This window comes from Bufo bufo, chromosome 3, assembly GCF_905171765.1.
Source record: "Bufo bufo chromosome 3, aBufBuf1.1, whole genome shotgun sequence".
In the NCBI taxonomy this organism is placed as follows: domain Eukaryota; kingdom Metazoa; phylum Chordata; class Amphibia; order Anura; family Bufonidae; genus Bufo; species Bufo bufo.
This window is the reverse complement of record NC_053391.1, coordinates 485,034,702-485,059,014: the sequence shown is the minus strand read 5'-3', so window position 1 is coordinate 485,059,014 and position 24,313 is coordinate 485,034,702. Positions and strand designations below refer to the sequence as shown.

Genomic DNA, 24,313 nt, shown 5'->3' with positions numbered 1-24,313 from the left:
TTAGTGGTATGAAAGGTGCAACAATCAATGAGACAAGAAGGTTGCAAAAAAAAAATAATAATGCAAACCTGCTGGATTTTTGGTTGCAGACTACAAGTCATCTGCATCTTTGCCAGCACAGGATTTAATGTAAGTTGCATACGACTCACTGAGCCATGTCTGCAGATTTGTACCTATGAAACTGGCTGACCTGTTACATGTGCACTTGGCAGCTGAATGAGCCTCTAGGAGCAACGGGGACATTGCCATTACACCTAGAGGCTCTGCTCTCTCTGCAGCTGCTGTGCCCTCTCCACTTTGATTGACAAGGCCAGGCGCCATGAAGTTTACACTGCCTGGTCCTGTCAGAGTGGAGAGGATGCGGCAGTTGCACAGAGAGCTGAGCCTCTAGGTGTAATGACAACGCCCCCGTTGCACCTAGAGGCTCGTTTACATGTTAAAATGTCATTTTTCTCAGCGATGCGGGCATATATGAAGATAGGACCAACACAGATGTCTTCAGCTGCCAAGCGCACATGTAACAAGTCAGCCAGTTTCATAGGGAGAAATCTGCTGACAGATGCCCTTTAAGTGTCTAAGGTAGCATCCATATCACCATTAATGATTCTGCTTGGTGACAGGAGCAGAACAGCAAAAATAACAGAACTGCCAGAGCCAGAACATAGCTGACCCTAAATGACTAATGGGGTCCGTCAGTGAGCCCATCATTTTACTGGACAAAACAGTCCTGTGCGTAGGACATTTTTGCTCGATATTTTTGAATGACCCTGCAAGTGCGACAGAGGTCCATAATGAAGCCTCCATCACAGTTGTGTACAAGCCCTACTGAGTTTCATAAATCCTAAAACGCATGCGACTTGCAACCAAATCACACACAAAATAGTCGCACAACTCCTATGCTGTATGCAAGTCAAACACAATTCATGGTCACAGTGTAGCCCTAGGGCCGACACCTTCCCTTTAATACAGCTGCTCCATGACTGTCTACAGTACATGACTATAGAGGTGTTAACTGGATGAGAAGTGTCAGAAAAAAAAGGCTTCCGTGAACTACTAAGAAGTCGGGCAGGAAATTAAATCTATATGTGAATGTGTGAAATACATCTTGTATTATCTTTATAATAACATTTGTAGTGTGTGGGGGCAAACATGAGTGTAACGTTCCAGCGAGCGCCGGCCCTAATGTACATACAAATGCATATAATCTGTGGCTAAGAATGTTCACCCCGCGTCAGTAATCCCACGTGGACCAGCAGCCTGCATGTAACCTATTAAGAATGCACAGCAAGGTTAGAGGTGGGGTTTTTTCAGATTTTACTCTAAAAATATGGGCGAGTGCCAAGTGCAGAAAAAACAGCAAACACTTCCTGAACTCAACATGTTGCTAAGAAAATGTAACACTCCCAGCCCCCAGAGGACACCTTCATTCTCAGACACGAAAACGTCTGCCAGATATGCGCTCAGCGCTGGCTGCACCTTCCTCTCCTCCAAACAATTCAGAAGCCCGCAGGACTCTGCCTTCCGAGCAGACATTGCTTCTAATTAATATGCATAAGAAAATGCAGCATGTGAAGGTAGAGAATGCGTCAGTCTTCCCATGGCAGCAATGTACTCCAACAAAATGCAACATAAAATGCATAGTACAACTCAATGACATAAAATATATGGCTAAAGAGGAGGGATGCAGCTAAAGAAAAAATTATGAAAATATCAACATAAATGGTTGGAATAACTTAGGCCCCTTTCACACGAGCGTAATGGATTGGCTCTGGATGCGATCAGTGAAACTCGCACCATTTTGCAAGCAAATTCAGTCAGTTTTATCTGCGATTGCGTTCAGTTTTTTCCGCGTGAGTGCAATGCGTTTTGATGCGTTTTTCAAGCGCGTGATAAAAAAACTGAAGGTTTACAAACAACATCTCTTAGCAATCATCAGTGAAAAACGCATTGAATCCGCACTTGTTTCCAGATGCAATGCGTTTTTCACTGAAGCCCTATTCACTTTTATGGGGCCAGAGCTGCGTTTTTCATGCAACGCAGAACTGATGTGTGAAAAAAAAACGCTCATGTACACAGACCATTGAAATGAATGGGTCAGGATTCAGTGCGGGCGCTATGCGTGCAGGTCACGCATTGCACCCATGCGGAAAACTCGCCCGTGTGAAAGTGGCCGAAGCCTGCAGTGAACGCCTCCCCAGATGTGGCTGATCTGTAGCTTGTAGAGCTGGCTTGAATATAAATCAGCATAAGGTACTGTAGATAGGAATAGTTCCTGCATTTTCATTCACAAAGCAGGTCATGATCCACAACCATTAGACCAAAAAGTGGGTCCTGACGGCGGCTGCAGGTTAGAAGTGCCATAGCGCAAAACCAGTGCCAACCAAACAGTTTGAATGACATTTACCTGTACAACACCCATGCAAGAATCAAGGAATATCGACCCCTTTGGTTCTTTTGAGATTTTCTCATCTTTATAGAAATTTAAGTTATATGATCCATCGCCAAGTTGTATAAGGTGGAAAAACCTCCTTTTGAAAGACTGAAAGAAAAAAAAAAGTTATTTCCACTTACTGACCCGGCCAAATGCCACAAGTAAGCTTTATTAATCCACTAAATGACATTGCAAAGGAAAGCTCTTGCTGATGGTCAAATTAGGAAAATACAGTAGTTTCATGAGACAGAATATAAAAGACGGACTTGTTAAAGGGAGCATGTCAGCAGCACCTTTAAAGGGGTTCTTCGGGCATTTAATATTGATGACCTATCCTCAGGATAGGTCATCAGTATCAGATCGATGGGGGTCTGACACCCGGCACCCCCGCCGATCAGCAGTATGAGGAGACTGTGCGCATTGGGCACGTGCTGTCTCCAGTCTCTCTTCCTGCTGGTAAGCAGCGGCGAGCAGGAAGACGGCACATGCACACCACCGTCTGCTCATACAGCTGATCTGTGGACCTCCACCGATCTGAGATTGATGACCTATCCTGAGGATAGGTCATCAATATTAAAAGCCCGGATAACCTCTTTAATAAACTGATCCCAAGTTCACATATGTATTGTTCACCTGAGTGCAAAGAACTATGGGGGAGATTTATCATTCGATGCGCCAGTTTTATGGCAGAAAAAAGTTGCAAACCCAGTACTTGTGACCTCTAAAATGCAGTCGTAACTTGTGTTTCTACATCGCTCATGGCACTTTCCAAGAAGGGGGTCTGGAGAGGGTGGGAAGGAGGTGTGGTCAGGGTGAGAAGGGGGTCTGGAGAGGGTGGGAAGGAGGTGTGGTCAGGGTGGTAAGGGTGTCTGGAGAGGGTGGGAAGGAGGTGTGGTCAGGGTGGTAAGGGGGTCTGGAGAGGGTGGGAAGGAGGTGTGGTCAGGGTGGTAAGGGGGTCTGGAGAGGGTGGGAAGGAGGTGTGGTCAGGGTGGTAAGGGGGTCTGGAGAGGGGGGGAAGGAGGTGTGGTCAGGGTGGTAAGGGGGTCTGGAGAGGGTGGGAAGGAGGTGTGGTCAGGATGGGAAGGGGGTCTGGAGAGGGTGGGAAGGAGGTGTGGTCAGGATGGGAAGGGGGTCTGGAGAGGGTGGGAAGGAGGTATGGTCAGGGTGGTAAGGGGGTCTGGAGAGGGTGGGAAGGAGGTGTGGTCAGGGTGGTAAGGGGGTCTGGAGAGGGTGGGAAGGAGGTCTGGAGAGGGTGTGAAGGAGGTGTGGTCAGGGTGGTAAGGGGGTCTGGAGAGGGTGGTAAGGAGGTGTGGTCAGGGTGGTAAGGGGGTGTGGTCAGGGTGGTAAGGGGGTCTGGAGAGGGTGGGAAGGGGGCTGGGCCAGCAGGCAGTTTTCTGGTGTAAATGCAGACTGAAAGGTGATGTCCTAGATTTCAGTTTAGGCACACAGACCTCCGGAAGATGCGCCGAATTTATGAGGAGGCGTGAGTCTGCCATAAATCAAGCACATCCTTAGGCAGCGCAGGGGATATCAAGACTGATCTTCATAAATCTCCCCCTATTTATTTTAAAGGTTCATTTCTCTTTTTTTCCAGACTGAGTTTTTTTAAAACATACAAATGAGCCGTTCCCTGCACTGAGGGGGTTTGTGCTGCCCTTGGTGTACGAAACATCTCCTCCTTCGGCCTCCTAGCCACTCTTTGTAGTTTGAAGGACATGCAAGCATGAGAGACTGAAGGAGGGGATCTTTTGTACCCCCTTGGTGCAGGGAAACGCTCATTTGCATATTTTAGAAAATGTAAAAACTGCAAAAAGGAGAAATGAACTTCTGAAACAGACATTTGTTAGTACTCAGATGAGCAATACATACTTGAACTTGGTCCTGGTGTATTGGAGGTGTTGATGACAGGCTCCCATAATGGCACCATGGGCCCTGTCTGTAGGTCAGGAAAGTCCACTCTAAGTTGCTATAAATGATAGTGATGAGGTTACAATCATCGCTGAGGCAGCGAGGGAGACCGTTTAGCTACCACCTCTGGAGACAGCTCTTCACTCAATAGCTCAGAGAAATTTTGCATGTGGTATCTAATACAATATACATACTCACCCTCATGGTGACGCTTATTGCACTGTTCATGTTTCCTTTGTACAGCCACCCCTGTCTGGTGATCCCCCCTTTTTGTGAGCCGAGGGAGGCCGCGTCCTAAAAACAAAACACCCTTCTGTTAGTAAAGGTCCCATGTGTCATCATATTTTATGCAGCATTCATTTTACCTATTGGTAGTGGCATTATAGTATAAACTGTTTAATAACAATAGAGGTACACCAAGAGCATTCTGTAGCTGGAGGTCAGAACCTGTCACGTTGAACATGGCGCAGGCAGCAGGTTCTAGATCAGGAGGATGTATAGTCTGATCATTCTGGTCTTTGAAGTCTAGGAGACGGTCCTAGCAGTGACAGCCTTCCCTCTATGACTGTGTATACACAGATAGATGTCAGTCACTGATAGGGCCGCCTCCTGGACTTCAAAGACCAGAATGGGCAGGAATATAAATGATTAAATTACAAGTTTTACTGATTCCGTTCCCATAAAACTATTTATCAATCTGCTCAGCTCCTCCTGCTCTATACTTATGGAATACTTGCGCAGTGTTTTCTTATTTAGTGCTGCTGTGGGGCGAGTTGGAATTGGTTTACACAGCGGTCTTAGTTCCCCTATTAAATTTTATGTATTTCCAGCATGACACCACATTTAATGCAGGTTGTGTCTGTATTTTAACGATTTAATATGGTGATTTAATAAAGATCATGATTTTTTTTTTATTGATATTGTTTTGTGGTGTTATATCTTTTGGAGTGGATGTTTATATATAGGGATAAGACCCATTTGTATCGTTTTGGTCATTGAGCCCGTTGTATGTAGGTGTATTAATAACAAGGCTGAGGGAAGGGATCAATTAGATGAATAGATCAATACTGGCTGCATCGATCAGACAAGAGCCAGGCTGTACGGGAAATCAGCCTCATAGGTTCACTAGTTACATTGTACTTTCTGGCTAAGGCCTCTTTCACACTTGCGTTGTCTGGATCCGTCGTGTACTCCATTTGCCGGAGGTGCCCGCGGGATCAGTAATACTGCAAGTGAACTGAAAGCATTTGAAGACTGATGTCCTGGATGCCATAGTAGTAGTGGGGAGCAGTATACTTACCGTCAGTGCGGCTCCCGGGGCGCTCCAGAATGACGTCAGAGCGCCCCATGCGATCACGTCATCCATGCGCGTGGGGCGCCCTGACGTCACTCTGAAGCGCCCCGGGAGCCGCACGGACGGTAAGTATACTGCTCCCCCGCTCCCCACTACACTTTACCATGGCAAACAGGACTTTAGTGTCCTGGCAGCCATGGTAACCATTCAGAAAAAGCTAAACGTCGGATCCGGTAATGCGCCGAAACGACGTTTAGCTTAAGGCCGGATCCGGATTAACGCCTTTCAATGGGCATTAATTCCGGATCCGGCCTTGCGGCAAGTGTTCAGGATTTTTGACCGGAGCAAAAAGCGCAGCATGCTGCGGTATTTTCTCCGGCCAAAAAATGTTCCGGTCCGGAACTGAAGACATCCTGATGCATCCTGAACGGATTTCTCTCCATTCAGAATGCATGGGGACAATACTGATCAGGATTCTTCCGGCATAGAGCCCCGACGACGGAACTCTATGCCGGAACAGAACAACGCAAGTGTGAAAGAGCCCTAAGATGGCATTTTCGTCCCTTCTCACGGGATGGGTTTAAAGGGGTTTTCCGAGATTCTCGCATGGATGACCTACCTTCAGGATAGGCCATCCATATCAGAATGGTGGGGGTCTGACACCCAGCACCTCCGCTGAGCACCTGTCTGAGGAGGCTGCAGCGCTCCAGTGAGCACGGCAACCTCCTTGCAGCTTACCAAACATAGCGCTCTCCATTCGCAAGCAGCTGTGCTTGGTACCTATGGTCGTGTGCATGAGACCTGTATCTATTTAGTGTTCCACAAACCGTGCAAGTGCAAAATATGGATAACGGCCGTGTGCATGCTTTTTATTTTTTATTTTTACAAGAACTGGTTATTCCTGTCTTCAAAATGGAGAAGTGTAGAACATGCTCTATAATTTGCAGAATGGCCACATGGATGTGGGCAGCACGCCATCTGCATTTGTAGAAAAGAAATTGGTCTGCATGTGATCAGCCCAAAAAAGCGGATTGGACGTGGACCAAACCAACGTCGTGTGCATAAGGCTTTAAATAGTATGCTTTATTGATCGGCTAACATTGCAAGCGTGTAACATTAGTTCAGCCAGTTAAGAAAAGCATCCATTAAAATACATAAAACATTATCACCTTTTTTTTTCGCAAAAGTGATTTCTGACATTTTCTTTCAATGTCATGCATTCTGACCTTCTGTGTGCCACATTCATTTTTAATGGCCTGTCTTACAGTAAACACTTGTGCTTCTAGGTAAAAAGGTCATTGATTAAATTTCAAATGCATGCATAAAATCACTTAAAATGCCATCTAAAACTAAATATAACCAAAAGCTAATTCAAAACAAAAAAAATTTAATTAAAATTTATATCTTTTGAGACCATTTTACAAATGAAGGCACCTTAGAAAAAATAGTGCTCAACAGACAGGAGGAGAAATATTCTTGGTACCCCATAACTAATCTTAACCTGTAATCACACATTACCTTTTTGAGTAATTATTCAGAATTTTATATAGAATTGCTGCATAATTTAAAACTGCTTAATAGACTTCTACCAAGACTAATTCAACCAGATAAGCCAAAATGTTAGCATTACAATGTACAATCAACTGAATTTATATCGTTTACCTACCATTTTTGAACATCTAGAGTTTACATCTGTGTTTCTCTACCAGTGGTTCTGTGCACCAACTACATCAACTCAGACATGGCTCCACGGCCTGAAACATATGACTGGCAGTTGTGTGAGATGCTCTCCATTCATCATTATGGGAGTTCTGAAAAAAGAAGGAGCGAGCACACCGCTCAAGTGCGGCCACCTCTCCATTCCCCACTATGAGACTGGTGGAAATAGCCAAGCTGGCACTTAGCTATTTTCGAGATTCTTGTAGCGGCCACACATACACAGCTGCTCTCTCTTCACTTCAGGGCCTTCTGTTCTAGAGAGAAAAGTGGGTCCGAGAAATAGGACCCCCACCTGTTTGATACGGATGGCATATCCTAGCCATATGTAATCAAAGTCCCAGATGGGCAGACCTATTTAAGGCTCTTACTTTGAGGCTCTGTTCACATCTGCGATGTAAGCTCATTATTAGCCTCTGTAGCACATGCCATCGTTTTGGATGGGAAGAATAGCAATGCATAAATCATTATTTTCTCATCAATAGGTCTATGCCATGACAGACTCCATCGTAAAGTTAATGGGATCCGTTGGTTGCTGCTGGAGTCTACTGTGTGGATCCAGCATTGAGTTGTAGTATGCACATCAATGGAAACCACAATGCAGATTTCAACACAGCCTAAACACATATGAAGATGTTTCAGTAACTAAGTATATTAAAAAAAAGAGTAACAAATGGAATATACTAGAATGTACTTAAAGGACCTGCAAATGTAAATTGTATACACCCAAGAGAGTGGTCCACAACATGCACATAACCGATCTATACTGCACTAGATGGTTCAGTAGAGGGGTCAGATACAAGGTAACCTCCACTTTTCCATCATTACTTCCATATGTGAACTACCAAGGACTGTCCACACATACAGTTGCAAGAAAAAGTATGTGAACCCTTTGGAATGATCTGGATTTCTGCACAAATTGGTCATAAAATGTGATCTGATCTTCATCTAAGTCACAACAATAGACAATCACAGTCTGCTTAAACTAATAACACACAAAGATTTAAATGTTACCATGTTTTTATTGAACACACCATGTAAACATTCACAGTGCAGGTGGAAAAAGTATGTGAACCCCTAGACTAATGACATCTCCAAGAGCTAATTGGAGTGAGGAACTGGAGTCCAATCAATGAGATGAGATTGGAGGTGTTGATTACAGCTGCCCTGCCCTATAAAAAACACACACCAGTTCTGGGTTTGCTTTTCACAACAAGCATTAACTGATGTGAATGATGCCTTGCACAAAAGAGCTCTCAGAAGACCTACAATTAAGAATTGTTGACTTGCATAAAGCTGGAAAGGGTTATAAAAGTATCTCCAAAAGCCTTGCTGTTAATCAGTCCACGGTAGGACAAATTGTCTATAAATGGAGAAAGTTCAGCACTCCTGCTACTCTCCCTAGGAGTTGCCGTCCTGTAAAGATGACTGCAAGAGCACAGCGCAGACTGCTCAATGAGGTGAAGAAGAATCCTAGAGTGTCAGCTAAAGACTTACAAAAGTCTCTGGCATATGCTAACATCCCTGTTTGCGAATCTACGATACGTAAAACACTAAACAAGAATGGATTTCATGGGAGGATACCACAGAGGAAGCCACTGCTGTCCAAAAAAACCATTGCTGCACGTTTACAGTTTGCACAAGAGCACTTGGATGTTCCACAGCAGTACTGGCAAAATATTCTGTGGACAGATGAAACCAAAGTTGAGTTGTTTGGAAGAAACACAGAACACTATGTGTGGAGAAAAAGAGGCACAGCACACCAACATCAAAACCTCATCCCAACTGTTAAGTATGCTGGTGGGGGCATCATGGTTTGGGGCTGCTTTGCTGCGTCAGGGCCTGGATGGATTGCTATCATCGAAGGAAAAATGAATTCCCAAGTTTATCAAGACATTTTGCAGGAGAACTTAAGGCAATCTGTCCACCAGCTGAAGCTCAACAGAAGATGGGTGTTGCAACAGGACAACGACCCAAAGCATAGAAGTAAATCAACAACAGAATGGCTTAAACAGAAGAAAATACACCTTCTGGAGTGGCCCAGTCAGAGTCCTGACCTCAACCCGATGGAGATGCTGTGGCATGACCTCAAGAAAGCGATTCACACCAGACATCCCAAGAATATCACTGAACTGAAACAGTTCTGTAAAGAGGAATGGTCAAGAATTACTCCTGACCGTTGTGCACATCTGATCTGCAACTACAGGAAACGTTTGGTTGAAGTTATTGCTGCCAAAGGACGTTCAACCAGTTATTAAATCCAAGGGTTCACATACTTTTTCCACCTGCACTGTGAATGTTTACATGGTGTGTTCAATAAAACATAGTAACATTTAATTATTTGTGTGTTATTAGTTTAAGCAGACTGTGATTGTCTATTGTTGTGACTTAGATGAAGATCAGATCACATTTTATGACCAATTTGTGCAGAAATCCAGATCATTCCAAAGGGTTCACATACTTTTTCTTGCAACTGTATACCACATGAGTCATCTGCCGTTACCCTCACACAGCAAGTAAAGGTATTCCAGTGACAGCAAATCCACATCCTGAGCATCTGTGAACTTCATTCAGCAGCCGAAGATTCGGGCACTACTTGCCCTTATTAATTCAAAGGCTAGCATTTTAACCCTTAAAAACAGCAGAAACAAGAAGGTAGGAAAAGATCATTTCAGGACAGGCAGAGAATGGCACCTAGGCAGGAGGAGGCATCTGAAGCGACATAACATTGATCTGCTGAGTAAGAGGAACTTTTTATTTTTACTAGACTGTTTAGTATTAATGCTTGAAAACGGCAGCAGAATGTTTCCCACCAAGACACAGCCAGATAGCAATCCACACAGACACGGCCTTTCTTTTTAACCAGGAAATGGAATGAATTATTTAGCATAGCCGCATCCATCAATGAATGTGTTCCTGCCATTACAGATGAAAGCATGTTCCAAACGTTCACATCTCTGTTAGTAAAATCATTACCAACGTTCTTATCTTCAGCAGTCGAAGTTTCAGCCCTTAAAAACATGGTCACCAAGTGAGGAACACTAAGGGATCAAAAGGTCCCTACAGATCTGACCAGTTCTCCATGGCCACATGTTGGTCATCGTGACACAGAACCTCTGCAGCAAAGATGCAATAGATACCTTGTCATGGACTATGAATTGGTACACATGAACTCCAATAACGGGCCTACAGAAGCCATTATTTATATTGCTTGTAATGTGGAGAGTGTGTCACGGGGAGAACATTTTGGAAATGCATCAATATGGCCCAAGCTTTGGTTTACATGGTTTCATAGATCCACATTTGTTAACACAGTAGATAAATAATGTCATTATGGACCCACCTCGTCTTTGTCTGCATCTTCATCCACTTCGTACACATGGACTGGAAGCTTTTCAGGCTTGGTCCCTTTGCTATGAAAAGGAGAATAAAGCTTTATACTGTACATAAGGTAAAACACGGGGGTCATTTACTTTGACTGACTGCACAGGGATGAAAACTAGGAAAATTGTCAAATCTGGAAAAACCCTTTAAATAAAAGGGCTACTATAAAATGCCAATGAAATAAGAATAACAAGTCAATCTGTACTCAGAAATGACTGCCATGCACAAATATCAAATGGAAAGTAACACCATTTAGTGTTAGGTTCATGCACACGATTGTATTTATTTTGCGGCCCACAAATTGCGGATCAATAAATTCAGATACCGTCCGTGTTGCATCCACATTGTTTGCAGACCTGTTTACTTCAATGGGTCCATGGTCAAGTGCAGGGCATGTTCTATCTTTTTGCTGAACTGACATACAGATGCGGAAAGCACACTTATGTCCGTTCTGCAAAAATAACATGTCCGCAAAATGCAGACCACAGACCCACTGAAGTTCACAAAAAAAAAAAACTAAAAAGGTGGACGTCACACGGACAGCATCCGGATTTTGTGGATCAGGGATTTGCAGACTGGGAAACAGACACGGTCATGTGCATGAGCAACAATGGATAAAACAGTTTATTACCATTTCTGAGAACATACACGAGCCCCCCCCCCCCCCCCCCTCAACTGAAAATTGTAATTCTACTGCTAAATCACTATCATGACTGTGTTACTAGCTGACATACTACCCCCAGTTTCCTACCAAGTCTCTTATGATTACTGTTTAAGGATAGAATACAGGTAATCACCATCATCAAAAACAATTCCTGGAAACTGGAAGTGCTTCCGGGCAGATTTAAAACATTGAATTCTTGCCTTCTGGGCAACACCAATTCTTCTTAAATAAATGTAATCACTGCATTACCATACACAAGCATTATTTTGCAATAAGATTTATGAAAATCCCATTTTCCAACCCTTCCACTCTTTTACTGTGCATCTATTCTTATGTCTCTATGTTGTGCTGTTCTTCCATTTATGAATGAAACGTCAGTAGTCTGAAATAAAGGTCCATCTGGTTGTTACTAGTTGGGGTTGTGTCCCTGCACAGTCCGACACTATCCAATCAGTGTTGTCAGGGGCACAACCCCAACTGGTAAAACCTTTACTTTATTGCAGACTGCTGGAAATTCATTCATAAACCTCTAGTAGGAATAACAGAGGAATGGCACAACACATAGTTAGTATTGCATGGGGAACTAAAACAGACATGTCGAGAGAGTAGAGTTCCCCTTTAAGGCTGGGGCTACATGTAGATCTCAGCTGCCACACACACCTTTTTGTAATACTACAGCTATTGAAGTCAATGCTGTGCACAGCTGGATTTTACAATTCGAGGGTCACGGTAACTTATGGGTTGTGCTGAGACACCATTCACTTCAATGGAGGCAGTGCTACACCGTGATCGGTAATTGCACAACAAGATCCGGTGTAGGCCCAGCCATATTCTTCTCATTCTTTTGCATAAAGAATGGAATTATCTGCTGAAACAGACATATTAGGAGAGGTTACAGGTCCTATTTAACCTCTTCCCAACATGTGCCGTATATGTGCAGCGCATGTCGGATCTTTAAAGATATTGCTTTACAAAGCAGACACGGGGAGATAATGTTAGTAATTGGCGATAACGCCAAACACAGACATTTGCACCCTCAAATGCCATGGTCAATTGTGAACAAACATCTCCTCTGCGCTTAGCTGTGATGCTAGGGAGGCTTGTTCCCATCGCGACCTGCTATTGGCTAACCAGCCACCCTCTCCGGATGTTTTGATCCGCGCAATGGGCAGATGCCGCAGCAGCCGTGTGGGCATCAAGAGCGACGCAGGTGCCAGGGCGCAGGGTAAGTATAACCTGTATGAGGTGCCCGGGCATTTTGGGGGGCACTATAGGAGTGTGATAGCCCCTTTAATACTTCTGTACTATTACAGAGGAAAACTGCAGCTGATGGCTGGATATATGTGAACCCATTTGCTTACCAACTGGCCACGCTTACTTTCATCAGAACCCTGCTCTTTAGGAGGGGTAGATATGGTTCACATTATAGAAACCATGCCTATGCCTTCCTTCTAAGCTCCTGGCTATTTACAGGCATGATCATTACCTGACATGATCAGACTCCTTTCTCTAAACCATATTAACCCTCACCAGCCGACATTTAAAAAAATCGGACTACCTCCCTGCAAAAACAATCAAAGTATTTCCAGCTCCAGATCTGTAAAACATGAAGAAAGGCAGCCATTTAACAATGTGACTGACGTGTGACTATTTGTCACTCCAAAGTTGTAGGTGTTTGAAAATCTGCATGAGATGTAACACATTCAGCTTGAAAATCTCAGCAAGAACAAGTCTAAATTTATCACCAGTTACTGTAGAAAATCTGCAGCAAAACCTGATTTCATTAACCATTATGGCTACAAAGCAATCATTTGAAGGCCAGAATGGGATTAAAGCCCAGAGCCATCTCTGGAGAAGTGGAGCCATTTCCTAGAGGACTGGCATTGATTAGCCTTTAACTGCATGCTCCTTGCACTGATTCGTGAGACAGCTTCCATACCAAAGATCAATTCATTTCATTTGGATACAGAGCCTCCTAGTAGATTCCAGTAATAATATATTCCATACTCCGAACAGAAAAATAGACTGGTGACAGAGGAGATGTATTAGTGATACACCCAACATGAACTCGTTAACTCACTGATTAATTATATTCATACAGAAAAGAAAATTCTAAAAAATCCATGACAAAAAGAGCAAGAGCAAAAATCATCAAATATACTTCTAAATGGAAAACATTCTGAAAATTCTCACTGACTGCATAATGTCCACGTTTTAAAGGGCATCTGTCAGCAGATTTGTACCCGACACCGGCTGACCTGTTATATGTGCACTTGGCAGCTGAAGGCATCTGTGTTGGTCCCATGGTTATATGTGCTTGCATTGCTGACAAAAATTAAGTTTTAATACATGCAAATGAGCCTCTAGGAGCAACGGGGGCGTTGTCATTACACCTAGAGGCTCTGCTGAGTCCTCTGCACTTTGATTGACAGGGACAGGCAGGGAAAATGTGATCACGCCTGGCCTGTCAAAGTGCAGAGGGCGCAGCAGTTAGAGAGAGCAGAGCCTCTAGGTGTAATGACAATGCCCCTGTTGCTCCTAGAGGCTAATTTGCATGTATAACACATCATTTTCTTCTCAGCGGTAAGGGCACATATGAACATGGGACCAACATAGATGCCTTCAGCTGCCAAGTGCACATGTAACGGGTCAGCCAGTGACACAGGTACAAATCTGCTGACAGATGCCCTTTAACCTCCTCAGGACCGCCGTACGCAGGATTGCGTCTTTGCGGCGGCCCTGCTCTTCTGGGTGGACGCGCCGGTGCGTCCTCTCGCGAGACGCGAGATTTCCTGTGAACGCCCGCACACAGGCGCGCACGTTCACACGATCGGAAGGTAAGCGAGTGGATCTCCAGCCTGCCAGCGGCGATCGTTCGCTGGCAGGCTGGAGATGTGATTTTTCTTAACCCCTAACAGGTATATTAGACGCTGTTTTGATAACAGCGTCTAATATACCTGCTACCTGGTCCTCTGGTGGTCCCTTTTGTTTGGATCGACCACCAGAGGACACAGATAGCTCAGCAATATGTAGCACCAAGCACCACACTACACTACACCCCCCCCCTGTCACTTATTAACCCCTTATTAGCCCCTGATCACCCCATATAGACTCCCTGATCATCCCCCTGTCATTGATTACCCCCCTGTCATTGATCACCCCCCTGTAAAGCTCCATTCAGACGTCCGCATGATTTTTACGGATCCACTGATAGATGGATCGGATCCGCAAAACGCATACGGACGTCTGAATGGAGCCTTACAGGGGCGTGATCAATGACTGTGGTGATCACCCCATATAGACTCCCTAATCACCCCCCTGTCATTGATTACCCCCCTGTCATTGATCACCCCCCTGTAAAGCTCCATTCAGACGTCCGCATGATTTTTACGGATCCACTGATAGATGGATCGGATCCGCAAAACGCATACGGACGTCTGAATGGAGCCTTACAGGGGCGTGATCAATGACTGTGGTGATCACCCCATATAGACTCCCTGATCACCCCCCTGTCATTGATTACCCCCCTGTCATTGATCACCCCCCTGTAAAGCTCCATTCAGACGTCCGCATGATTTTTACGGATCCACTGATAGATGGATCGGATCCGCAAAACGCATACGGACGTCTGAATGGAGCCTTACAGGGGCGTGATCAATGACTGTGGTGATCACCCCATATAGACTCCCTGATCACCCCCCGTCATTGATCACCTCCCTGTAAAGCTCCATTCAGACGTCCGCATGATTTTTACGGATCCACTGATAGATGGATCGGATCCGCAAAACACATACAGGCGTCTCCCTGGAGCCTTCCAGGAAGGGTGATCACCCCATATAGACTCCCTGATCACCCCCCTGTCATTGATCACCCCCCCTGTCAGGCTGCATTCAGATGTCCGTATGATTTTTACGGATCCACGGATACATGGATCGGATCCGCAAAACACATACGGACATCTGAATGGAGCCTTATAGGGGGGTGATCAATGACAGGGGGGTGATCACCCCATATAGACTCCCTGATCACCCCCCTGTCATTGATCACCCCCCTGTAATGCTCCATTCAGACATTTTTTTGGCCCAAGTTAGCGGAAATTATTATTTTTTTCTTACAAAGTCTCATATTCCACTAACTTGTGTCAAAAAATAAAATCTCACATGAACTCACCATACCCCTCACGGAATCCAAATGCGTAAAATTTTTTAGACATTTATATTCCAGACTTCTTCTCACGCTTTAGGGCCCCTAGAATGCCAGGGCAGTATGAATACCCCACATGTGACCCCATTTCGGAAAGAAGACACCCCCAGGTATTCCGTGAGGGGCATATTGAGTCCATGAAAGATTGAAATTTTTGTCCCAAGTTAGCGGAAAGGGAGACTTTGTGAGAAAAAAAAAATTTCTATGAACTCGCCATGCCCCTCATTGAATACCTTGGGGTGTCTTCTTTCCAAAATGGGGTCACATGTGGGGTATTTATACTGCCCTGGCATTTTAGGGGCCCTAAAGCGTGAGAAGAAGTCTGGGATCCAAATGTCTAAAAATGCCCTCATAAAAGGAATGTGGGCCCCTTTGCGCATCTAGGCTGCAAAAAAGTGTCACACATCTGGTATCGCCGTACTCAGGAGAAGTTGGGCAATGTGTTTTGGGGTGTCATTTTACATATACCCATGCTGGGTGAGATAAATATCTTGGTCAAATGCCAACTTTGTATAAAAAAATGGGAAAAGTTGTCTTTTGCCGAGATATTTCTCTCACCGAGCATGAGTATATGTAAAAAGACACCCCAAAACACATTGCCCAACTTCTCCTGAATACGGCGATACCACATGTGTGACACTTTTTTGCAGCCTAGGTGGGCAAAGGGGCCCACATTCCAAAGAGCACCTTTAGGATTTCACAGGTCATTTACCTACTTACCACACATTAGGGCCCCTGGAAAATGCCAGGGCAGTATAACTATTTTGGAAAGAAGACACCCCAAGGTATTCCGTGAGGGGCATGGCGAGTTCCTAGAATTTTATATTTTTTGTCACAAGTTAGCGGAAAATGATGATTTTTTATTTATTTTTTTTCCTTACAAAGTCTCATATTCCACTAACTTGTGACAAAAAATAAAAACTTCCATGAACTCACTATGCCCATCACGAAATACCTGGGGGTGTCTTCTTTCCAAAATGGGGTCACTTGTGGGGTAGTTATACTGCCCTGTCATTCTAGGGGCCCAAATGTGTTGTAAGAAGTTTAAAATCAAAATGTGTAAAAAATGGCCGGTGAAATCCGAAAGGTGCTCTTTGGAATATGGGCCCCTTTGCCCACCTAGGCTGCAAAAAAGTGTCACACATGTGGTATCTCCGTACTCAGGAGAAGTTGGGGAATGTGTTTTGGGATGTCATTTTACATATACCCATGCTGGGTGAGAGAAATATCTTGGCAAAAGACAACTTTTCCCATTTTTTTATACAAAGTTGGCATTTGACCAAGATATTTATCTCACCCAGCATGGGTATATGTAAAATGACACCCCAAAACACATTCCCCAACTTCTCCTGAATATGGCGATACCACATGTGTGGCACTTTTTTGCAGCCTAGGTGGGCAAAGGGGCCCACATTCCAAAGAGCACCTTTCGGATTTCACCGGTCATTTTTTACACATTTTGATTTCAAACTACTTACCACACATTTGGGCCCCTAGAATGCCAGGGGAGTATAACTACCCCACAAGTGACCCCATTTTGGAAAGAAGACACCCCAAGGTATTCGCTGATGGGCATAGTGAGTTCATAGAACTTTTTATTTTTTGTCACAAGTTAGTGGAATATGAGACTTTGTAAGGAAAAAATAAAATAAAAAAATCATAATTTTCCACTAACTTGTGACAAAAAATAAAAAGTTCTATGAACTCACTATGCCCATCAGCGAATACCTTAGGGTGTCTACTTTCCGAAATGGGGTCATTTGTGGGGTGTTTGTACTGTCTGGGCATTGTAGAACCTCAGGAAACATGACAGGTGCTCAGAAAGTCAGAGCTGCTTCAAAAAGCGGAAATTCACATTTTTGTACCATAGTTTGTAAACGCTATAACTTTTACCCAAACCATTTTTTTTTTACCCAAACTTTTTTTTTTAATCAAAGACATGTAGAACAATAAATTTAGAGCAAAATTTATATATGGATGTCGTTTTTTTTGCAAAATTTTACAACTGAAAGTGAAAAATGTCATTTTTTTGCAAAAAAATCGTAAAATTTCGATTAATAACAAAAAAAGTAAAAATGCCAGCAGCAATGAAATACCACCAAATGGAAGCTCTATTAGTGAGAAGAAAAGGAGGTAAAATTCATTTGGGTGGTAAGTTGTATGACCGAGCAATAAACGGTGAAAGTAGTGTAGTGCAGAATTGTAAAAAGTGGCCTAATCATTAAGGGTGTTTAAGCTATAGGGGCTGAGGTGGTTAAAGAGGTTTTCTCATTAAAAAATAATGTATGAAAAATGCATGATCACTGGGCATTCCTCACTGATTACTAGTATGGGGGGGGGGGGGGGGGGGCCTCAGGGTTTATCAGTATATGCTATGCAGACCACAATGCAAAATCTGAAACAGGACCTCTGAACTTGAACATGAGAGATATATATATGCGATAACGAGTGTTTGCTGGTCATCGGTGTATTGACTGTGAAATGTAGTCATGACCAAGACTAGAATTTCGAGAATTTCTTATTTTCTTTAGTTTTTCTTGTTTCTGTGCACTTCTGAGCGCTAATACTTGGTGTATGCGATCACTTTTCACTCGGAAGCCAGTACTAATGGAACAGTGGATACAGCTCTGAATATACTCCAAGTGCACACACGTGTGTATATTATACATACACAATAGTAGTCTGAGAGCAGTACACAATACATCCAGTACAAAACGCTTGCACAGCAGGTTCCAACCTCCCTCTGCCGCGCCCTAATAGAAGACGATATCCTGGATGTGATTCATAAGCAATTTGTTACATCTGACCGCAGGGAAAAATGTGCTAATTTATTGCTAGGAATTAAAGTAACATGTCAGGATGGAAGGAAAAGAGGATCCCGGGGATTCAGGAGCTGTCAGCTGATAAGCACTTACCTTGGAAGCTGTCGGAAATCTCCCGAGTACTCTTCATATTTATATGTGACAACGTGCCAATCCGAGTTGTACGTTTTGATGCACTAATGGGAAACAAAAAAGTTCTCTTTATCGACGGTACACATGTGCTTTTGGGTTTAGAGATCAACCATTTTTAAAATGACAAGTTTGGCTTCTCTAACCCCCGGCAGTCAGCTGTTATCGCCAGAGAAAGTCACATCTGCAGGTAAGGGCTCATGCACACGACTGTTGGGTGTTTAGTGGTCTGCAAATTTAGAATCCCCAAAACACGATACTGGCTGTGTGCATTCTGCATTTCACGGAACGGAACGTCCAGCTCCTAGAACAGCCCTATCCTTGTCCGTAATGCGGACAATAATAGGACAAGTTCTATTTTTTTGCAAACCAGCCATCCGGACACGGAATGGATATGGAGTCATTTCCACAGAAAAACGGAACGGACGCATTTGTGTGCATGAGCCCTAAAAAGTAGCATTACAGGCTGGCCGACCACATAATGCAAGGACAGGCCTGGATTGCCAGAACGGGGGCTGCTCTTACAGAGTCGCCTCTATTCTGGCTCTTAAATGGGGTTCTCAAGTGGGAAACTGCCCTCTATGATGCCCATATGCCCAAAAACAAAATATAGACTGTGGTTGTCCTGATGGAAAACCCCATTTAGTAGTGCTTATAGCGAATCATTCACACTTGCGTATTCAGGATCCATGATGACCTGAGTCCATGTAATTCCATGGAGTTCATCACACATTGCTAAACAGCCTGCTTGGAGCATGCTCAGGGTGATTGAAGAGATGATAATTTGGCTCCATAATACGGATTCTTTTTGTATATGCAATATGGGAAAAAAATACTGATCCCAATACAGAAGTTACTAATCAAAGAGCTCTGAAGAATGGGAGCAGGACAGCAGTGACAGCTCAGTCCAATACACAATGCATGAAGCTGTGCAGTTACTTTAGAACAGATGACTGGCGGGGGGCTGGGTGGTGGTCTCCTTCAATGACCTAACCTGAGTAGAGGCCATTAAAATAAAAAGCACAAAACACCCCTGATAATACTAACAGGCATCATTCAATACTTCGGTCCTTATTTCAGTGCACACGGCCGTGTCTGTATCTCAGTATGCGAACCACGAATCTGAAAAATACGGATCTCTTCTGTGCGCACTCCGCATTTTTCTCACTCTCATCGACCGATATGACTATTCTCATCCACTGTGTGGACCAGAATAGGATCCATAAAAAATCCAGATGTGGATTGGCTGCCAAAAAATGTGTGATCGCAAGTATGGTCGTGAGCATGAGGCCTAAATGTGAGCACATATATTGACAATAGAATTCAAGGTTTTAAAAAAACGCAATAGTAATTCCAATCATGGGTTAATATTTAATTTTTTTAACATTTTTTTTCAGTAATACTCTCAAAACTTAAAAATAAGTTGCAAAATAGCCACTGCGTCCACTTGTCCTGATCATCCCTCTAGAGATCTTCAATTCGACAAAGACATTGCAGTCAAATGGCTTCACGTTTACCAGAAAAATAACAGTGCTATAAACACTGCATCCTAAGCGGGGCAAGGTCCACTACTTAGCTTCCCAGTCAAGAAAACATTCACGTCTCACTTAGAGCTTACTGGATTACAAGCAGTCACAGAAAGCCCAGAAGAGGACATGTTCTGAAAATACAACCACGCTATGGCGGTCATGAAGCTTGGCATAGGAATGGGGGGCAAGGTGCAGTCTTACTATATTCATCATGTGTCAAAACAGGAGTGGCGCCATTCTACGAGAGTCCTCATATAAGAAAACAGGATTTAGAGCCCTGCCCTTATAAACATGGAGTGAAATAATAAACTATAAACCGGTGTCCAGGAGAAAACTGAGGCAATATACCAAGACCAAGTTTATTTGTTTAACGCAAGACAAGGGCGGCCTCCACAGACAAAGTATGTTACATTAGGGGGAAAGGGTTGTTACAAGACCAGCTTACCTCAGTGACAAACAGACTCTGAGCCTCCTTCTCTGCATTGTCAGGAACGGTGGAACATATATATCGACCCTGTCTCCTTAAGGTGGCAATCTAGGATGGAGAGACGACAGTTACCCTTCACAATTAGCATTCCAGAAAGTGTAGAAAGTGTTACAGAACAAAAAGACAGTTTTCCTCTTGGAAGGCAATTGCAAGTATAGTACTAGCTTTCACTATAATAATGTGTATATAGAGGTTTTCTAGTTTGATGTAAAAAAAAAAAAAAAAAGGAGGGGGTTCCAAGAGTTTTTTTTTTTTTTTTACTGGTGGTAGGTTATCAGTATGTGATTGGTGGGGGTCCACACCCAGGACCTCTGTTGATCAGCTGTTTGAGAAGGCAGTAGGCAGCAGCCTTCTCTCAGCTTACCAAGTACAGCAGCTGTGCTTAGTATCGCAGCTAAGCCCCATTTATTTCTATGGGGCTAAGATGTGCCTAGGCCACCTGACCGATGAACGTGTCGTCACTGGCCTAGGGAAAGCTGAGAGAAGGCCGTGGTGCTACTGCAAACACCACTGCCACCTCAAACAGCTGATCGGTGGGCGTTCTGGGCGTCGGACCCCCACGGATCAGATACTGATAACCTTTTCTCTGGATAGGTTATCAGTAAAAAAAAACTCAGAAAACCCCTTTAAAGGGCATCTGTCAGCAGATTTTACCTGCTGACAGATGCCCTTTAAATAGTTTTTTTCAATAATCTACAGTCTGACTACTGGGGGTCCGACTCCAGGACTAGTGTTGAGCGGAGCGAGCTTCGGATACTAGATCCGAAGTCGCTTCGGTCTAAACTTTGTTTAAATACTGTATGGAGATTAATCTCTCGCTCCGGTGAGTTGAAGTGAGTTATTGAAGGGAACCTGTCACCTGGATTTTGAGTATAGAGTTGAGAACATGAGCTGCTAGATGGCCGCTAGCACATCCACAATATCCAGTCCCCATAGCTCTGTGTGCTTTTATGGTGTAAAAAAACGATTTTATATATATGTAAATTAACCTTAGATGAGTCCTGTCAGAGATAAGTCCAGCGTTCTCTGACTCTGAGCCCAGCACCGCCCACTGTGAAGGAGCCCAGCACATCCCCGCATACTCCGAATCTCCTCCTTGCTCCCCAACGTCACAAAGCTAGAGCGCCATAATCTCGCGATGCGCGAGCTAGCGCATGCACAGTTCGTTCCCTGAGGCCGATGCCAGTACAGGGAAGGAACACTATGCCGACACTGCGCATGCACATCGCATGGCGAGATTACGGCGCTCTAGCTTTGTGACGTTGGGGAGCAAGGAGGAGATTCGGAGGATGCGGGGCGGTGCTGGGCTCCTTCACAGTGGGCGGTGCTGGGCTCCGGAAACATTAGTAGCCTCACTTACATATATATAAAATCGTTTTTTTTTTGACACAATAAAAGCACACAGAGCTATGGGGAATAGATATTGTGGATGTGCTATCGGCGATCTAGCAACCCATGTCATCAGCTCTATACACAAAATCCAGGTGACAGGTTCCCTTTAACAAAGTCCTGTGAGACTTCAGTGAATAACTTCAGCATTCAATTTTTAAAATTGAAAACTAAAACAGGAATCCGAAGGCGTTTGGAACAAAGTTTTAAAATGGTTTTCAAGTTGAAAAATCAAATACTGAAGTCTCTCGGGAATTTCCCCTCAGAGCCCATACATTTTAATGCTGTGCAGATCTCCGTACAGATTTAAAATGAACTTTTGAGCGAATCCACTTCAGATCTTGGATCCGAAGCTCTATTCGATCATCCCTATCCAGGACCTTCCAAGACAGTCTTTACTTACTTGCCTGCAGCAATGATGACCTATCCGTCTACATGACTGCTGCAGCCAGTCACTAACCTTAGAGGTCTTGTGTCATACAGCATCCCCGCTGATATGTATGGCATGTCATAACTCCAGCGAGACAGAGACCAGCAGATACCACCAAAGCTGGTGGGAGCCCTCTCAATAAACTGGTACATCTTTTAGTAGTCCGTGCATCAATAAATCAAATATATGCCAGTTTCTGGCATACATTATAGTAAAGTTGTCAGACGGGTAGTGGCTGCACCCCTTTTCCACTAAGCCTAGGTCACTTTTTTTTTAACACAGACAAAGGTGGAAAATTGCGTACATCCGCAAATCTTTGTTCAAATATGGTTTGGGCAAAAATTTTGATTTTTTTTCTCTCTTGTGCATTTTCTTAATCAAGAAAAAATAATATACAAATAATTCCTTCATTAATATATATACCCTTCACAAGGGAAACCTTTTCCTCGGGAATGACATCCCCCACCCCCTTTGCTGGAATGCATTTCCGCTTTAAATGGAAAAAGATGGACTTGAGGTTGGACATCCTAAAGGCATTGTGAACCGCCTGCTAGAAATATATGTGTGTAGTCATAGGTGGATTTAGTGTGAATTCCAATAAAACCCCAGATGACTCATTAGATTTAGGATACACAGGGATGTTTTATGCATCAAACACGCAGCATAGCACAAGTATGTCTTTTGTGCTTCTTTACATGCACTTTATTATTATTTTTTTTTTTTTTACAAGAGGGCGGATGCAGGGACTTCCAGTACCTTTGTACTCAGGAGGGCCTGGCTTCCTGTTTCTAGGGCCACCATATTTTTTAGATTGTTATCGCTATGTTAACAAATAGCTGGGGTAAAAATAATCAGCAGGAAGCTTTCACCGAGGAAATGGATTGAACAGATTTTCAGAAGACAAAAGAAGCGATACTTTTTGTTGTGCTCAAACATTTTGTACATAAATGTAGAATGTGCCATTTCATATTTATGTTATACAGATAGCGGTTTATGTGTAGACATAGGTAGAACATCTCTGTCCGCATTTGTCAGGTAGGGTTAAGAACATGACCAATACAAGGGGATTGTCCAGCAGTCAGTAAAATGTAGGGCTGCAGCTATCGATTATTTTAGTAATCAAGTATTCTATCGATTAATCGAGTACTCTAATAAGAAAAAACATTTAAAGAATGTTTTTCTTTATAAAAACTCATCAGACCCCCCGTGCCATTATCAGACCCCATGCCATCAGCTCCCCCCAGTGCCATCAGCCCCCCAGTTCCATCAGCTCCCCCCATGCCATCAGTAGTCTGTGCCATCAGCTCCCCCCAGTGCCAACAGTCCTCTGTGCAATCAGCCCCCCAGTGCCATAAGCCCCCCATGCCATAAGCTCCCCCTAGTGCCATCAGTCTTCTGTGCAATCAGCTCCCCCCGTGCCATCAGTCTTCTGTGCAATCAGCTCCCCCCGTGCCATCAGTCTTCTGTGCAATCAGCTCCCCCCAGTGCCAACAGTCCTCTGTGCAATCAGCCCCCCAGTGCCATCAGTCCTCTGTGCCATAAGCCCCCCATGCCATAAGCTCCCCCTAGTGCAGGGGTGGGGAACCTGCGGCCCGAGGGCCGTATGCGGCCCACGGTATCATTTCATGTGGCCCCCGGCCCCCTGCCAGAACATAATGTGAAAATGCTTATGACCCCTTCCATTATGGAAGCGGTCATTAGCATACGGGAGGCACAGGAAGGTGAGAACAGCACTGCACTGGCTGTCCTCACCTTCCCTGGTCTTCTTTCAGCCCCACACTGTGTCCTGACACATCCAGCGTCAGGACGCAGTGCACGTAGACGTGCACTATGACCTGACGCTGTGCGGTGTGAGGTGACAATATAGTGCGGCAGGAAGAAGAACAGGGAGGGTAAGTGAATCTGCCAAGAGGCAGCGCCGTACGGA

General features: G+C 44.1%; 1 protein-coding gene and 1 long non-coding RNA gene across 5 annotated transcripts in view; one reads left to right on the top strand and one right to left on the bottom strand.

The window, feature by feature from the left end:
• Positions 1 to 24,313, bottom strand: part of DOCK9 (dedicator of cytokinesis 9) — a 289,698-nt gene that overhangs the window by 139,792 nt on the left and 125,593 nt on the right. For all 4 annotated transcript variants that reach the window (XM_040425282.1, XM_040425284.1, XM_040425283.1 and 1 more), the window contains exons 3-7: positions 20,526 to 20,615; positions 18,516 to 18,598; positions 10,693 to 10,762; positions 4,538 to 4,633; positions 2,405 to 2,539 (exon numbers count right to left, since the gene is read on the bottom strand). In XM_040425282.1, the coding sequence (XP_040281216.1) occupies positions 2,405 to 2,539; positions 4,538 to 4,633; positions 10,693 to 10,762; positions 18,516 to 18,598; positions 20,526 to 20,615 (474 nt within the window). The remainder of the gene's footprint in view (positions 1 to 2,404; positions 2,540 to 4,537; positions 4,634 to 10,692; positions 10,763 to 18,515; positions 18,599 to 20,525; positions 20,616 to 24,313) is intronic.
• Positions 253 to 13,970, top strand: LOC120995838. Its single transcript, XR_005777682.1, has 3 exons — positions 253 to 283; positions 4,872 to 4,874; positions 13,808 to 13,970. It is a non-coding gene; the product is annotated as an uncharacterized LOC120995838 (long non-coding RNA).